We start from the raw sequence: 18,953 nt of genomic DNA on the forward strand, positions 1-18,953 counted from the left end.
TGCTTTAAGAGCTGGCATAAACCCAATGGGGCAAATAGTTTCCTCCAATATTAGGAAAACTGAAACCAACCAATTGAAAAAGAGCAAAAAGGAAAGTCAGCAAGCCAGCTTGAAACAAATGCAGACCACCAATACACAAAAACAAAAAAGATTAAAAGTTAATGTGGATCAATTACAGTCTGGAAGAGGGAAAATAAAAACTACAGAATACAAATGTCATGTATACTTAGCCCCCTACTCTACTCACTTTACACTTATGACTGGGGCTAAGCATAGCTCCAATGCCATTTTTAAGTTTGCTGAAGACTCAAAGGTGGTGATGAATCAGCATATACAAAGGAAGTTGAAAATCTGGCAGAATGTTGTCATAACTAATTTGCATCACCCAAATTTTCATTTTCATTGTAACATTCAGATGGTTGTTGATACCTTTAAATTCTTCAAAGTTTCTAACTTGAGGTAGTGAAATCACTTCATTTTCACTCCTAGCCACTTCTGGCATCTTCTGAATTGTCTTACAGCTTGTTACTCATCAACTATCAGTGACAAAAATCACTGCTTTTTAAACAAAAACACATGCAACTGATGTAATTTAAAAACTGTTCACTTGAAGCATGTGTAGAGTCTGACAGCCACACAACATGCATGTAACTGACACTAGTTAAAAACAGTCTGCTGACTGTCTCCTGCCCAAATTAAGCAGCACAGTGAACCAAATAAAAGGATATATTAGCTATTTTCTCGATTAGTTTTTGTTCTTTAAAAGTTATCCCAAATAAGCAGCTGTCCCAATTAACCAAACTGAATGTATTAAATTTAAAAAGGGCAAAGTTCAATTAGTAAAATGTGTTCAGAATTAGCACTCCACTGAACTTACCTGACTGAAAAAAATGTGAGAACAAGGCAAGAGCTGCAATTTCACATAAATAATCTATATTATAAATGGGGCATTTCTGATGCCCTTAACAATTATCAGTGCAAATTATCAGGGGTTCTCCTGGATCAAATACTTTAATAAACCTGTACTGCAGGATCTAATTAGTGTTGGGATGAATAGGGCAGAATATTTTCAAAACTGATAATTGTTGATTAACCTTCAAAGAATAGTTCAAAGAAAAACTATTTCCATCATTAGTAATAAAAGCAACACACAAAATGCTGGATGAGCTCAGTATGTCAGGCAGCATCTATGGAGACAAATATTTAGTCAACATTTTGGGCCAAGACCCTTCTTCAAGACTGAGAAGGAAGAGGGTAGATGCCAGAAAAAAAAGGTGGGGAGAAGGGAAAGAGGCTAGCTGGAAGGTAATAATTCAGGTGGGTGGAAAAGGTCAAGGGCTGGAGAAGAAGGAATCTGATGGAGAGGAGAGTGGACTATAAGAGAAAGGGAAAGGGACATGAGGAAATAATAGGTAGGTGAGAAGTAGTAGAAAGTCAGAGTGGGGAATTGAGGAGGCTGGGAGTGGGGATAAATTAGTTTACCGGAAGGAGACATTGATGTTCGTGCCATCAGGTTGGAGGGTACCCAAAAGGAATACAAGGTGTTGCGCCTCCACCTTGAGGGTGGCCTCACCTTGTCACAAGAGGCGGCCACAGATTGACACATCAGAACGGGAATAAGATTCAGAGTTTAAATGTTTGGCTACTGGGAAGTCCCAACTGTGGTGGATGGTGCGGAGGTGCTCAACAAAGTGGTCCCCCAATTTATGACAGTTCTCACCAAAGTAGAGGAGGCTGCATCGGGAGCACTGGACATAATAGACAACCCCAGTAGATTTGCAAGTGAAGTGCTACCTCACCTGGAAGGACTGTTTGGAGCCCTGAATAGAAGTGAAGGAGGAGGTGTATGGGCAGGTGTAGCAGTTAATCAGCTTGCAAGGATAACAGCGGGGAGGAAAATTAGTAGGGAGGGATGAAATGGAGAAGGGAATCACGGACAGAGCAATCCCTGCAGTAAGTGGGGGGAGGGGACAATGGGGGGAGCGGGTAGGTAAAGATACATTTAACGGTAGGATCCCTTTGGAGATGGCGGAAGCTGCAGGGTTAATGTGGTGGATGTGGAGGCTGATGGTGTTGTATGTAAAGACAAGAGGCTGCAAAACGATGGAGTGAGCGCACATGTACAGTAAATGGAGGAGATGCAGGTGAGGGCAGCATCAATAGTTAAGGGAGGAAAAATCCCATTCTTTAAAGGAGGAGGAAATCTCTGATGTCCTGAGAACAAATGGGTTGGAGGCGAAGAGACTGAGAAAAAAGCGTTTTTACAGAAGACAAGGTTGGAAAAGTTACAGTCGAGATAACCATGGGAATCAGTTGGATTATAAAAGATGCTGGTTGACAGTTTGTCTCCAGAGATGGAGAAACAGATTGAGAAAGGGAAGGGAGAAGTCAGAGATGGACCAAGTGAATTTAAAGGCAGGGTAGAAGTTAGAAGCAAAGTTGTTAAAATTGACAAGCTCAGCATGGGTACATGAAGCAGTGCCAATGCAGTCATCAATGTAGCGGAGGAAGAGTTGGGGAGGGGGTCATAACTGGGAGGGGCTTCGAATATGGACTGTTCTACATAGCCAACAAAGAGGCAGGTATAACTGGGGCCCATGTGAATGCCCATGGCTACTCCTTGAGTTTAGAGAAAGTGGGAGGGGCCGAAGGAAAAATTATTCAGGTTGAGGATCAGTGCCAGATAGAGGAGGGTGATGGTGGACAGGGATTGGTTTGTTCTTTTGTCAAGAAAGAAGTGGAGAGCTTTGACGCCTTCTTGATGGGGGATTGAAGCGTCTAGGGACTGAACATCCATTGTGAAGATGAGGCGGTCAGGGCCAGGAAATTAAAAGTTACTGAGGAGATAGAGGGCATGGGAAGTACTGCAGATGTAGGTGGGAAGGGACTGAAACAAGGGGGAAATGGAATGGAATTGAGATATGAGGACATAAGTTCAGTAGGGCAGGAAAAGGCACAGACAACAGGCCTTCCCAGACAGTCCTGTCTGTGAATCTTGGGTGCGAAGTAGAAGCGAGCAGTATGACACAAGGGAACTGTGAGTTTGGTGACTGTGGATGGGAGTTCTCTAGAGTGGATGGGGTCAATAATAGTGTTGGAGACAGTTTTCTGATGGTCTGGAGTGAGGTCCTCTTTGCCAGACAGCACTCTCACCTCCTCATACCTACCTCTCAGAGGTCAGTGTGCCACACTACAATAGCAAAATGTCTTCCCTATATTTCCAGGTTTCTGGAAGGATCATCATGATCTTGAAGAAATAATGAATTAATAACATCCACAAACCAGTAAGGAAGCTCAAAAATCATAGCTTATGCAGGTCAAAGATAACCTGGGACTCAGGACAGTTGGTGTTTACAGGATTTTCTGTGAATGCAAAGCAGCTTATATCAGCCAGACGGGGCACGCAGTGGAAACCCACACGAGTGAGCATGAGGTATATCCGTTTAGGTTACCCGGAGAAATTGGTGGTAACAGAACATTGCATTCGCCATGGCCATAGGATTGTCTTCACGCCACAAAACTAACGTGCTGCACTAATGGCTTTTGGGACCACCTGCTGAAGGAAGGCATTGAAATAAAACTAGAAGAAAAGAATTTTAACGAAGACAAAGGTCTCACTGTATAAGAACTGCAATTCAGTTGAAAACAAAGAAAACTGATTGGATAAGGACTAACCGATCAGGAGGGATGAACAACAGGAGTACAAATACCACTGCACTAGACATGACCAGGCAGAGTTTGTCATCAAAATGTTGGTTAAAATCATTATTTGCAACTGGCTGGAAGACCGAGTAGAGTTTATTTGGGAAAGTACAAGTAGGCCGGGAAAGCACTAGATCCTTTTTCATAGTCATGGAGATTTCAATATGCAGTTAGATTGCGAAAAATCAGGTTAGTATAGGATGCCAAGATAAAGAACTTGTAGAATACCTACAAGATGGCTTTTTAGAGCAACTTGTAGTTGAGCCTACTAGGGTGTTGTATAATGAACCAGATTTGATTAGGGAACTAAGGTTAAGGAACCCTTAGGAAGCAGTGATCATAATATGATAGAATTCACCCTGCAGTTAGAGAGGGAGAAGCTAAAATTACTATAAAAGGCATGAGAGACACACTGACCGAAGATAATTGGCAGGGGACACTAGGAGGGATGATGGTTGAACAGCAATGGCAGGAGTTACTGGAAACAATTCAGAAGGTGCAAAGATCTCAAAGATGAATTATTCTAAAGTGAGGATGAGGCAACTGTGACTGACAAGGGAAGTCAAAGACAGCATAAAAAACAAAAGAGAGGGTATGCAATATAGAAATACAGAAACAATAGCTGGAAGCTTTTAAAAGCCAACAGATGGCAATTATATATGGAAAAGAGGCAAGAGCAGATAGTGGGCTCTTGGAAAATGACACTGGAGAGGTAGTAATGGGGAGAACAAAAGACAGCAAAGTATAGGCCAGTTAGCCTAACCTTAGTGGTTGGTAAGATGTTGGAGTCCATTATTAAGGATGTGGTGATGTGGTTTCATGGTACTTGGGAGCCACAAGATAAAACAGGCTGAAGTTAGCATGGTTTCCTTAAGGGGAAATCTTCACAGACAAGTCTGTTGGAATTGTTTGAGGAAATAATAGGCAGGATTGACAAAGGAGAGTCAGTGGATATTGCTCACTTGGATTTTCAGAAGCCTATGGCAAGGTACTGCACGTGAGAACGCTGCGCAAGACATGAGCCCACAGTATTACTGGCAAGATACTAGCATGAACAGAAATTTGGCTGACAGAAAGCAGTGGGAATAAAGGGGGCCATTTCTATTTGCCTGCCACTGATTAGTGGTGTTCCACGGGAGTCAATGTTAGGACTGCTTCGTTTCATGTTATATGCCAATGATTTGGATAATGGAATTGATATCTTTGTGTGCCAATTTTGTGGATGATAAAAGATAGGTGAAGGAGCAGGTAGGGTTGAGAAACTAGGGAGTCCGCAGAGGGACTCAGACAGACAATGGGCAAAGAAGTAGCAGATGGAATATACGGAAGTGTATGGTCATGCATTTTGATAGAAGCTATATAGATGTAAACTATTTTCTAAATGGGGAGCAAACTCAGAAATCAGAGGTGCAAAGAGACTCGGGTTCTTGTGCAGGATTTCCTAAAGGTTAACTTGCAGATTGAGTCAGCGGTAAGGAAGGCAAATGTAATTTTAGCATTCATTTTGAAAGTGCTAGAATATGAAAGCAAAGGTGTAATTCTGAGGCTCTATAAGGCATTAGTCAGACTTTGTGTATTACAAGTAGCTTTAAGCCACTTACCCAAGGAAATATTGGCATTGGAGAGAGTCCAGAGTCTCACAAGAATGATCCCAAAAACGAAAAGGTTAGTGTGCGAGGGGCTGAGGGGGAAACTGGATCAGCCATGACGAAATGGCGAAGTAGACTTGACAGACCAAATGGCCTAATTCTACTCCTATGTCTTACGTGTGCAGGAAAGGTGTCCTGTTGCAGGTCCTGATATATTAGTTTTGGGCAGGTTTACCAAAAAGCATCCATGATTTTGAGGACAATATAGATATCACATTTAGCAAGCCTATCACCAAACTCAATGCTAAATTAAGTGGAAAAACAAATTGCACAGAAAATACAGAGTCTCCAGAGAGATATAGATAGGTTAAGTGAGTGGGCAAATAATGTTGGTAAATGCAAGGTCATCCACTTTGGAAGGAAAAATGAAAGAGCAGATTATTATTTAAATGGTAAAATAAATTGCAGCATACTGCTGTGCAGAGGGACTTGGGAGTGCTTGTACATGAAACACAAAAGGTTGGTTTGAAGGTGCAGTGAGCTGTAAAGAAGGCAAATGGAATGTTGGCCTTCATTGCTAGAGGGATTGAATTTGAGCAGGGTGGTTATGTTGCAACTGTACAGGGTACTACTGAGGCTGCACCTACAGTACTATGTGCAGTTCTGATCTCCTTTCCTGAGGAAGGATATACTGGCTTTGGGGGCAGTGCAGAGAAGGCTCACCAGGTTGATTCCAGAGATGAGAGGGTGAGACTATGAGATATTGAGTCGCTTGGGACTGTACTCACTGGAATTCAGATGAGAAGAGATCTTATAGAAACACAAAATTATGAGATAGATACGATAGAGGCAGGAAAGTTGTTTCCACTGGTAGGTGGGACTAGAACTAGGGGACTTAGCCTCAAGATTCAGGAGAGTAATTTTAGGACGGAGATGAGGAATAACTGCTTTTCCCAGACAGTGGTGAATCTACAGAGTTCTCTGCCCAATGAAACAGTGGACGCTACCACAGTAAATATATTTAAGACAAGGTTAGATAGATTTTTGCATAGTAGGGGAATTAAAGGTTATTGGCAAAAGGCAGGCAGGTGGCGATGAGTACAAGGGCAGATCAGCCATGATCTTAGTGAATAGCATAGCAGGCTTGAAGGGTCAGATGGGCTACTCCTGCACCTATTTATTATGTTCTAAACATCAACTGGACGTAGAATCAGGAAAACTAATGGATGACCAAAACTCAGAATAGGAGTCCCCTGTGACCAACACCCTCTCAAACAGATATACTATTCCAAATATTGTTGTGAATGATGAGCTCTCAGAGGAAAACAGCAATAGCCAAGGTAGTGGCACAATGGTCAGCTCTACCACACTGGAACAGATGAAAAGTTTACAAGAGTTGTAGTGATAGGGGTTCAGTTGGAAAGGGAACTGACAGACATTTCCATGGCTACAAATGAAATTCCTCAAATGGCATATTGCGCCCCTAGTACCATGGTCAAGGATTTCTAAGTGGTAGTAGATTGTCGCCTCTGTGACTAGTGGACTGCCTCTGGTTTGGTGCTGGGTCCATCGTTGTTTGTCAATATTATCTATGATCTGGATGATAATGTGGTTAACTGGACCAGCAAATCTGTGGACGGCACCAAGATTAGGGGTGTAGTGGACAGTGAAGGCGGCCATCATGGCTTACACAGAAATACTACAGCACAATACAGGCCCTTTGGCCCACAAAGTTGTGCCAAACATGTCCTTACCTTAGAAATTACTAGGCTTACCTACAGCCCTGTATTTTACTAAGCTCCATATACCTATCCAAAAGTCTCTTAAAAGACCCTATCGTATCCATCTCCACCACCATTGCTGGCAGCCCATTCCATGCACTCACCACCCTCCAAGTAAAAAACAACTTAACCCTGACATCTCTGTACTTACTCCTCAGCACCTTAAACCTGCGTCCTCTTGTGGCAACCATTTCAGCCCTGGCAAAAAGCCACTGACTATTCACACGATCAATGCCTCTCATCATCTTATACACCACTATAAGGTCACCTCTCACCCTCCTTTGCTCCAAGGAGAAAAGGCTGAGTTCACTCAACCTATTCTCATAAGGCATGCTCCCCAATCCAGGCAACATCCTTGTAAATCTCCACTGCACCCTTTCAATGGCTTCCACATCCTTCCTGTAGTGAGCTGACCAGAACTGAGCACAGTACTCCAAGTGGGGTCTGAACAGGGTCCTATATAGCTGCAACATTACCTCTCGGCTCCTAAATTCAATTCCACGATTGATGAAGGCCAATACACCGTACGCCTTCTTAACCACACAGTCAACCTGCACAGCTGCTTTGAGCGCCCTATGGACTCAGACCCCAAGATCCCTCTGATCCTCCACACTGCCAAGAGTCTTACCATTAATACTATATTCTGCCATCATATTTGACCTACCAAAATGAAAGACTTCACACTTATCTGGGTTGAACTCCATCTGCCACTTCTCAGCCAAGTTTTGTATCCTATCAATGTCCCTCTGTAACTTCTGACAGCCCTCCACACTATCCACAACACCTCCCACCTTTGCGTCATCAGCAAACTTACTAACCCATCCCTCCACTTCCTCATCCAGGTCATTTATAAAAATCACGAAGAGTACAGGTTCCAGAACAGATCCCTGAGGCACTCCACTGGTGACCGACCTCCATGCAGAATATGACCTGTCTACAACCACTCTTTGCCTTCTGTGGGCAAGCCAGTTCTGGATCAACAAAGCGATGTCCCCTTGGATCCCATGCCTCCTTACTTTCTCATGAGGTACCTTATCAAATGCTTTGCTGAAATCCATACAAACTACATCTACTGCTCTTCCTTCATCAATGTGTTTAGTCACATCTTCAAAAAATTCAATCAGGCTCGTAAGGCACAACCTACCCTTGACAAAGCCATGCTAACTACTCCTAATCATATTATACCTCTCCAAATGTACATTAATCCTGCCTCTCAGGATCTTCTCCATCAACTTACCAACCACTGAAATAAGACTCACTGGTCTATAATTTCCTGAGCTATCCATACTCTCTTTCTTGAATAAGGGAACAACACCCGGAACCTCTCCTGTCCTCATTGATGATGCAAAGATCATCGCCAGACACTCAGCAATCTCCTCCCTCGCTTCCCATTGTAGCCTGGGGTACATTTCATCCGACCCCGGCGACTTATCCAACTTGATGTTTTCCAAAAGCTCCAGCACATCCTCTTTCTTAATATCCACATGCTCAAGCTTTTCAGTCTGCTGCAAGTCATCACTACAATCACTAAGATCCTTTTCCATAGTGAATACTGAAGTATTCATTAAGTACCTCTGCTATTTCCTCTGGTTCTATACACACTTTCCCACTGTCACACTTCATAGGTCCTGTTCTTTCATGTCTTATCCTCATGATCTTCACATACTTGTAGAATGTCTTGGGGTTTTCCTTAATTCTGCCTGCCAAGGCCTTCTCATGGCTCCTTCTGGCTCTCCTAATTTCCTTCTTAAGCTCTTTCCTAGTAGCCTTATAATCTTCTAGGTCTCTAACATTACCTAGCTCTATGAGCCTTTTGTAAGCTTTTCTTTTCTTCTTGACTAGATTTATTACAGCCTTTGTACACCACGGTTCCTGTGCTCTATATTGGAACGTACCTATGCAGAACTCCACATAAATATCCCCTGCATATTTGCCACATTTCTTCCGTACATTTCCCTGAGAACGTTTCCAATTTAAGCTTCCAATTTCCTGCCTGATAGCCTCATAATTCCCCTTACTCCAATTAAATGCTTTTCTAACTTGTCTGTTCCTATCTCTCTCCAATGATATTGTAAAGGAGATAAAATTATGATCACTATCTCCAAAATGCTCTCCCACTGAGAGATCTGATAACTGACCAGGTTCATTTCCTAATACCAAATCAAGTACAGCCTCTCCTCTTGTAGGCTTATCTACATACTGTGTCAAGAAACCTTCCTGAACACACCTAACAAACTCTGCCCCATCTAAATCCTTTGCTCTAGGAAGATGCCAATCGATATTTGGGAAATTAAAATCTCCCATCACGACAGCTCTGGTATTATTATACCTTTCCAGGATCTGTTTCCCTATCTGCTCCTTGATATCCCTGGTACTACTGGGCGGCCTATAAAAAAAAACACCCAGTAAATTATTGACCCCTTCCTGTTTCAAACATCCACCCACAGAGACTCCATAGACAATCCCTCCACGGCGCCCACCTTTTCTGCAGCCGTGACACTATCTCTGATCAACAGTACCACGACCCCACTTCTTTTGCCTCCCTCCCTGTCCTTTCTGAAACATCTAAAACCCTGCGCTTGAAGTAGCCATTCCTGTCCCTGAGCCATCCAAGTCTCTGTAATGGCCACCACATCATATCTCCAAGTACTGATCCATGCTTTAAGCTCATCTGCTTTGCTCACAACACTCCTCGCGTTAAAATAGACATATCTCAAGCCTTCGGTCTGAGCGTGTCCCTTCTCTATCACTTGCTCATCCTCCCTCTCACACTGTCTGCAAGCCTTCTCTATTTGTGAGCCAACCTCCTCTTCCCCAGTCTCTTCAGATCGGTTCCCACCCCCCCCCCACAACAATTCTAGTTTAAACTGTCCCCAGTAGCCATAGTAAACCTCCCCGCCAGGATATTGGTACCCCTGGGATTCAAGTACAACCCGTCCTTTTTGTACAGGTCACACCTGCCCCAAAAGAGGTCCCAATAATCCAGAAATCTGAATCCCTGCCCCCTGTTCCAATCCCTCAGTCACGCATTTATCCTCCACCTCATTCTATGCCTATTCTCAATGTCGTGTGGCACAGGCAGTAATCCATTACTACCTTTGCGGTCCTGCTTCTCAACTTCCTTCCTAACCCCCTGTAGTCTTTTTTCAGGACCTCTTCCCTTTTCCTACCTATGTCATTGGTACCGTTCTCCCTCCTACTGCAGGATATCTTGGACGAGATCTGAAACATCCCGGACCCTGGCACCAGGGGGGCAAACTACCATCCGAGTTTCTTTCCTGCGTCCACAGAATCGCCTGTCTGACCCCCTAACCATAGAGTTAGGCTTGCAGCAGGATCTGGACCAGCTGGAAAAATGGGCTGAAAAGCGGCACTTGGAATTTACTGCAAGTCAAGTTATGCCAGATATTGTATTTAGTACTAAAGTTGCTAAAAACATTTTTTAAATTTTACTTGGACTGGAAGTATTATTTACACCACATTGTACCACTTTACTAGCCCACATAAGCATCTTAAGTGAGAAATGTCAGGTTGCTTGGCTCAAATTTGTCCCTTTGAAAATCAGAACTGCTTAACCACCACACACAAATGAGGTATCTAAAATGCAAATCTCCAGTTGCAAAACTCCAGATCTAGCTATTTTAGTCATTTGTCATAGGAACACTGTGGTCCCAGGAATTAGCCTACTGAATCTCTTCCGGATTGCCTCCAATGCTAGTATATCCCATCTTAAAATAAAAAAGGGACCTAACTATGGATCACTGAATGTGGCCTCACTAACAACCTTTAATATTTTTCCAGTTCTGAACTTGAAATCCCTTGTAATAAAAGTTAAAATGCTATTTTCTTTCCTAACCATCAGCTGCTTCTATACACTAACACTATATTTGTACAATAACACCTAGATCACTTAGCATGGTACTCATAGTGACAAGTGTCTCTTTTAATTTCTTCCTATACAAATGCATGACTTCACTCTTTCATCCATTAAGCTTCATTTGCCAAGTTTTTGCTCACTTAACCTGCCTGCAACCTACTGGATCTTAAATATCTCTTCATAGCACATCCTCCCATGTATTTTCATATAATCAGAAAACTTAGGATACCTTGCAATCTGTACCCTCAGTCATTTATACATATAGTAAAAAAATAAACCTAGGACCAAGTCTGAAACTTAAGGTACCTCACTGCTTATATCCTTCCAAACTGAAAAATACTCACTTATTCCAACTTCAACTTCTATGTAATAATTGGTCTTCAATCTATATCAACACACTTCCCCCAAAATATTGAGAGCTCATATCTTACCTGTCTTACCTGTGGTATCTTAGCAAATGTCTACTGGAAATCCAAACATGCTTCATCCAATTTTTCCTCTATTGATTCTACTTTTCTAATAATTTTGTCTAACAAAAGCTTCTTTTCATAAAATCAGGTTGACTTGGTTTGATTACATCATCCTTCTTTCAGTGACTAGGCATTTCTTTGTTGTTTACAGGCTCTAGCATTGTACCAACATCATTTTCTGCTTTTTGTCTCCCTCCATTCCTGAACAAAGGAGATGCATCTGCCACATTCTCCAATCTGCTATTGTCCACCCAGAACTCAGTTTTGAAAATCTTCAATCTATGGCTTTACCATCTCTAAGCCACATCCTATAAAACCCTTGAATGCGTCGATCAGTCCCTAATCAAAAGTTAAAAGTTCAAAGTAAATTTATTATCAAAGTACATACGTGTCACCTTTATATGCAACCCTTTGAGTCATCTTCTTGCGGGCAATCACAGTAAATACAAGGAATGCAATGGAAACAATGTAAGACCACTCCCAACAGGGTGAACAAAAAAATCAATGTAAGATGACACCAAAAAAAAAAGAAATAATCAATAATTATTGAGATCATGAGATAGAGTGTCCTTGAAAGTGAGTCCTGTTCAGTGATGAAGAGAGTGAACTTGAGTGAAGTTATCCCCTCTGGATCAAGAGCCTGATGGTTGAGGGGTAATAACTTTCCTGAACCTGGTGGTATGGGTCCTGAGCCCCTGTACCTGCTTCCTGTCAGCAGCAGTAATAAGAGGAATAAGATGGTGGAGTCCTTGATGATGAACGCTGCTTTCCTGCAACAGCGCTCCATGTAGATGTGCTCAATGCTGGGAAGGGCTTTACCTGTGATGGACTGGAGTATAGCCAGCAAACACGATAAAATCTGCAGATGCTGGAAATTCAAACAACACAATCAAAATGCTGGTGGAACACAGCAGGCCAGGCAGCATCTATAGGAGAAGCACTGTCGACGTTTCGGGCTGAGACCCTTCATCAGGCCCAAAATGTAGACAGTGCTTCTCCTATAGATGCTCCCTGGCCTGCTGTGTTCCACCAGCATTTTGTGTGTTGTTGGAGTGTATCCACTACCTTTTGTAATCTTTTCTAAAAGGGTATTGGTGTTTCCATACTAGTCCATGATACAACCAGTCAATATACTCTCCAGCACACATCTATAGAAGTTTGGCAAAGTTTTAGATGACATGCCGAATCCACACAAACTTTAATGAAGTAGAGGCATTGCCATGCTTTCTTTGTAATGGTACTTACATGCTGGAACCAGGCCAAATCCTTTGAAAAGATAGCATCAAGGAATTTAAAGTTTCCCACCCTCACCAGTTCTGATCCCCTGATAAGGACTGGCTCATGGACCTCCAGTGCCCTCTTCCTGAAATCAATAATCATCCAGAATGGTGACTTGCCTACCTTTAGTTTCATTAGCTTTACCAATATAGTCTAAAAATCCTCAGCATGATAGATAAATTTGCAGAGTAATGGCTCTAATTATTAGCCATTTCTTTGTTTGCAGCTATTGGTTATCCATTATCACCTACCAAAACCCACTTACCTCAGCTACAATATTCCTTTTTATATTTCCATATAATCTTGTTACCTGTTTAGTTATTACCAATTCTCTCTCTCATTAGCTTTTTAAACTTTTCACTGCTAACTCCTGAAAAATAATAGTTTTTGGAACTACCAATAGCCTTCATCACTTTGGATGCTCTAATTTTTGTTTTAATAGCTCTCTTGACCTTGTGTTAACCGGTTCATCCTTCTCATCAATTCTCTTTCTAACCAGGATAATTTCTGCTGAGAATGCATGAACTAGCGAAACACATCAGAACATTAGTGTTCAACTGAAGGAGGATAATTAGCCAAATCAAAACAAAATCTGGGAGTGGAGGAGCACGAAATGTGAAAGAAATTCAAGAGAAGGAATTTGCAAGTACAAATATGGAATGAGAGCAGAACACCGCTAAGACAGTGTGAAATGCACTGGCCAGATATCACTAAGAATATGAGTGATAAAAAGTTAATTGACATAAAAGTTAACAAAGTCCTCTTTGCACAAATATTGCCTAACAAAGAAATCCCAGCATTTTATGCACATTCAATAGAACAAAAACAGAAATCTAAATTAGTAAAGCAATGTTGAAAGGTAACATCCTTGTGCAAGCACATTTGCAACTGTCAACCACAAAATATAGTACCATCTTCTTTGGTAGAATATACTACACAAATAAATGTTCAAAGTTCTTTTGGGAAGGATGAGAAAGCAACAAAGAAATCTTTATTATGAAGGGTTTGCACTTGAATGCTCAACCTAGCACATCACTAAAGGCAATCCCTGCATTTGGGCGGGGGGGGGGGAGGGGGTAAGAGTGGGGGGTTCTGCAAAAAACAGCTTCTTGATTTTCCATAATGCAAAGCCTTTGGAGTAACAAAGACAGCTGAAGTATGCAACATCTGGACTTTGAACTGTATTGAATGCCAAAAGTTCATTTCACAACCATTTGCAGTAAATATGTTTCACTAATTAAGATTGAAAAAAATCTATCACATTTCTTTCCCCTCTCTCCACATAAATTTCAACGCTCAAATTTTTGAGAAGTGACTTGTGAATTTTCAAAGACAAAGTTCCGTTACTCATATAGCAACAATGTGAGAGTCACCCGCACTAATATGCAAGCATTAAATTATGGAGAGATTATATAAAACCACATTTATATTTCCTAACATTTAGAAGATTAAGGCACAACCATGCAAGTTTTAAAGGACTTTTAAAAGCATTCCATTGGGCAGATAAGAAGTCTTTTCCCATTTGAAGGGGACAAGAGGTTAGTTAAAAAAAAGACTGGCTTTCATTGGTAAAGGGAGTATTAGAAATTGCTGTTCTAGAAAGAGGATCATACACATGCAACACACAAATTTAGAAGATGCTATCCAATTTCATAATTTTAAAAAATCAGTGATAATTTTATTCCAGGATACAAAAGGGAATGAAACCTGAGCTGATGTTTGGGAGTTATGATATTGGTCAACATATGGTTCCAATCTCAACAGGTTGAGAGAGTTCGGGCTGAAACATTTGAGGGAATGCCTCACAGCTCTAGTAATGTGGGTGCAATACTCTTCCCAAATGTTATCTATGGGGTGTCTGCACTCGCACCTCAGACATGCAAGTTGTAAGGTGAACAGACTATGGTAGGTTGCCCTCAGTGTATAGGAGAGTGATTGAATTATTGGGGGGGGGGGGGGGGAAGACAATATTTGGATTTTGGGGAAATTGAGATGGGAATCTAATGATCAGTGCAAACTTCATATGCCAAGAGACCTGCTTCTGTGCAATATGATCTTTTTGTACTATTGAGCTAACAATTGTTTTAAGACAAGTGGATGTCCTGAGTGTATGAGGGAATTGGCTTGCACAAAGTGAAGTACATTACAATGGCACAGCCAAAATTAATGCAATAACAGCGCTACTTAATTAGTACCATTTAAATGATTAAAAGTTCCACAAACCTGTGTATTCTGGCGAGTGGCTTCAAATTGTGTTCCAGTCCCATTACAGACACTATAATGTTCAGATTTAGTTTTTGCCTTGTGTTCAATTGAAGTTGTACCATTTTCTACATTAAATGGCTCCCTAGGAATTCCTTCATCTGACCAGTTTAATACTGCAGTTGCAGCCGAAACAATCTCTGATGTACTTATATTATTATGGATTGATGAATTTTCAACACAATTCAATTTTGGAGTTGTGCCCAAGACCATCTCAGTTGACTGCCCTACAAAGCCATTTAAAAAATTAGCTGAATTGACTGGGATATCATTTCTTGTATTGTCTGCACACAAATTTGATTCTTTAATGTGAACTTTGGATTTTAAAAGCTTGTTTTTCGTTCCTTTTCTGATTTTACAGTCAGAAGGACATCTAGTATTTGAGGATTTTTTACTCATCTTGATTTCCCTATTTGTATATGTCGAGAAACAGTTTTCAGATCCTTTGGATTGACTGCTAGAGACTGCTGAAGTATGTAGCACCTTGGACTTTGAACTGTACTGAATATCAAATGTTCCTTTTGCAGCCATTTGGAGTAAGCTTGCTTCACCAATCAGACAATATTTAGATATCCTGTCTTCAAGAGACATTGAAAGTGCTTCTTCTGCCTGATCAACACCAGCTTCCCATCGAGCATGGAGTTTAACAGAAACCTAGATTAAAAGATAAATCATTCAATGTTGTACACAAAAGAAAATAAGCACTATACGGGACAGAGCACTTAAAGTGTATCACAGCTTAAAGTTACTTGATAAGAATTCAGAGATCTACACAAATACCCAGTAACTAGAGCTCTGAAATTCCAACATAACAGCTACAAAAATGGTGATTACTTTACATAATAAAAATGTACAAACTTTGTAGAATTGAAGCGAACATGCTATCAGTAATAATAATCATGAAACTAGAATGTCTATTAAAAGTGTTCACTTCAAAAGTTTTCATGGTTTATTGTTGTACAACATTGAATCACAGTGGATTTAATTTGACCTTTTTGACATTGATCAACAGAAAAAGACTTGTGTCAAAGTGAAGATAGATCTCTTTAAAGTGATCTAATTACAAATATAAAACACAAAATGATTGATTGCATAAATATTCACCTCCTGCAAGTCAGTATTTAGTAGATGTACCTTTGGCAGCAATTATAGCCTTGAGTCTGTGTGAATAGGCCTCTGTCAGCTTTGCACATCTGGACACTGCAATTTTGCCCCATTTTTCTTTAATAAACTGCTCAAGCTGTGTCAGATTGAATAGGGATCATGAGTGAAAAGCCTTTTTCAAGTCCAGCCACAAAGTCTGAATTGGATTGAGGTCTGGACTCTGTCTTGGCCACTCCAGTACATTAACTTTGTTGTTTTTAAGCCATTTCTCTGTAACTTTTGCTTAATGATTGGAGTCATTGCCCTTCTAGAAAACAAATCTTCTCCTAAGTCGCAGTTCTCTTGTGGACTGCATCAGGTTTCCTCCAGGATTTCCCTGTATTGTGCTGCATTCATTTAATCCTCTACCTTCACAAGCCTTCCAGGGCCTTCTGCAGTGAAGCATCCCCACAACAAACTGCAGCCACCACCATGCTTCACTGTAGGCTTCCTATGTTTTTGATGTGTGGTGTCTAGTTTATGCCAAACATAGCATTTAGTCTGATGGCCAAAAAGATCAATTTTAGTTTAATCAGACCATTGAAATTTCTTCCAGCTGACTTCAGATTCTCCCACTTGTCTTCTGGCCAACTCTAGCCAAGATTTCGTAAGTTTTTTCCCCCCCAACAGTGGCTTTCACTTTGCCACTCTCTCATAAAGCTGCAACTGGCTAAGCACCCAGGCAATAGTTATTGTATGTACAGTCTTTCCCATTTCAGCCACTGAAGCATGTAGCTCTTCCAAGTTGTCATAGGTCTCTTGGTGGCCTCCCTCACTAGTCCCCTTCTTGCACAGTCACTGAGGTTTTGAGGATGGCCTGCTCTAGGCAGATTTACAGCTATGCCATATTCTTTCAATTTCTTGATGATTAACTTAACTGTACTCCAAGGGATATACTTTTCAATAACCTTTTAGCAGAGATGCTTGGAGCTTTCTTTTGTCTTCACGGTGTAGTTTTTGCCAGTATACTGACTCATTGGCAGTTGGACTTTTAGATACAGGTGTATTTTTTACAACAATCAGTTGAAACACGAGTCACCAGGAGACGCTCATGGAGTGAGCACTGTTTTAGATTCGCTCCATAGCCTTTACTTTTTTAACCTATGATCACCCTTATTTAACTTATTTTTATCTACACCAGAAGATTCTTGTTACTTTTTTGGACTTATCTTTAAGAGGGTACTCTGAATTTTGAAGAAATGAGTACTGAAATGGCTTTAAGATCTAAAGGGCAAGACCCTGGGAAAGATTCTAACGGCAACGGAAAGAAAAAAAACTGATCCTAAGCGTACTGAATTGACTTATGATACGATATTGGAGCTCTTGAATGAAAAATTTGAAGAACGACGACAAACTTTCAAAGCAGATTTAAAGGCTTTCCAGGATTCCCTGGATAAGATTGATCATGAAGTTATACAGCATCAAACTCTAATCGCAACTCTGCAAGAGGACACTCGGAAGCGAGACTTGAAAATCCAGAAACTGGAGCAGAAATGATCTTCGGCAATTAAACAGTTGGAAATACTTACAGCCAAGAGTGTCGATTTTGAAAATCGGTCTAGAAGACAGAACTTACACATACTTGGTCTCCCGGAAGGTATCGAACAAGGGGACCCCTCGAAGTATTTTGCTCAACTTTTAAAGGATGCGTTCCCTTTTGTATTCCCAGATAGTCCTCCGTTACTTGATCGTGCCCATAAAATTATGCGCTGATCACCAAGTTCTTCATCTAAACCACCTGTTGTAATTGTTCGATTTCATTATGAGCATGTTAAAGAGCACCTTATTCGTTTGGCTCGGCGTTTAGGGATAGTTAAATTGAGAGAATTCCAGTTTCGGCTTGTGGAGGATTTCAGCCCAGAAGTGATGAAGGTGCGGCTCGTTTTTAAACCTTTGATGTCCGAATGTTATGAGAAAAACCTAAAACCAGCGCTTTTATACCCTGCGAAACTTAGAATCTCGCCTTTGAATGCACCACGACGTGTTTTTCTCTCCACATCTGATGCTCGAAGCTTTCTGGATGAGAACTATCCTACTGCTTCAGATTCTCGTCTCTAATAAATGTATGGTTTTGATCGTTACAAGATAGTTTTTGTTTCTAAAACCAGATTTTATTTCTGACTATTGGTGTAGGTTTATTTTACATTTTATATTCCAATTAAAGTTTTTCTTTATCGACGTACTAATCTTTTTAATTTACTTACTTTAACCATTGTATTTTATTTTTGGTCATCATTATTAATCCTTTGAAGGTGAATTTTTTTTAATGTTTTGATATATATCTTTTTCATTTTTTGTGTAACTAAGATGGCGGTTTCTTTTCTAAAATATTTCTTGCTTTTTTTTATTTCGCCTTTTTTTTGTCGTCTTCTTCCTATAATGCCTTTCTTATCACATCCTAACTTTTATTTGTTCGGGTTTTAACCCGATTTATAAGTTACCAGTGTTTATATTCTTTTTGTTTTTTTTTTTAACCAGCAATTATATTAAGAAGTCTGTTTTAGTTTAGTGTTAATTACTTTTTAGGATTTTGGGTGGATCTTTTTTTTTTCTCCTTTATATATCTGGAGTCGCTTTCTGGAGACATGGGGGTAGATTTAGTCTCACAATTTCTTTTTTTCCTGGCCTCCTTCAGGCTCAGGAGGGTCTCTTTTCCGTGGGTGGTGGGCGGAGGGTTCCTTTTTAATTCTATTGCTCTTTTTATTAGTTTTTCTAGTTTTTTCATTTGGGCTGATTTCAAACTACTAAAATGTCCGCCATGTCGTCATTTCCGGGTCCTCCCCTTATTTTATTCCTCTTTCAGGTGCATGAGTTCATACTTTGGTTAACTCTTTAGATACCAAAGGGTTGA

At 40.7% G+C, this 18,953-nt stretch overlaps 1 protein-coding gene across 3 annotated transcripts in view; it reads right to left on the reverse strand.

Annotated features, from left to right (window-relative positions):
* Positions 1 to 18,953, reverse strand: part of nsd1a (nuclear receptor binding SET domain protein 1a) — a 200,027-nt gene that overhangs the window by 109,656 nt on the left and 71,418 nt on the right. For all 3 annotated transcript variants that reach the window (XM_073067756.1, XM_073067755.1, XM_073067754.1), the window contains exon 6: positions 14,921 to 15,613. In XM_073067756.1, coding sequence (XP_072923857.1) covers positions 14,921 to 15,613 — 693 coding nt within the window. The remainder of the gene's footprint in view (positions 1 to 14,920; positions 15,614 to 18,953) is intronic.

Source organism: Hemitrygon akajei, chromosome 15 (assembly GCF_048418815.1).
Source record: "Hemitrygon akajei chromosome 15, sHemAka1.3, whole genome shotgun sequence".
Classification (NCBI taxonomy): domain Eukaryota; kingdom Metazoa; phylum Chordata; class Chondrichthyes; order Myliobatiformes; family Dasyatidae; genus Hemitrygon; species Hemitrygon akajei.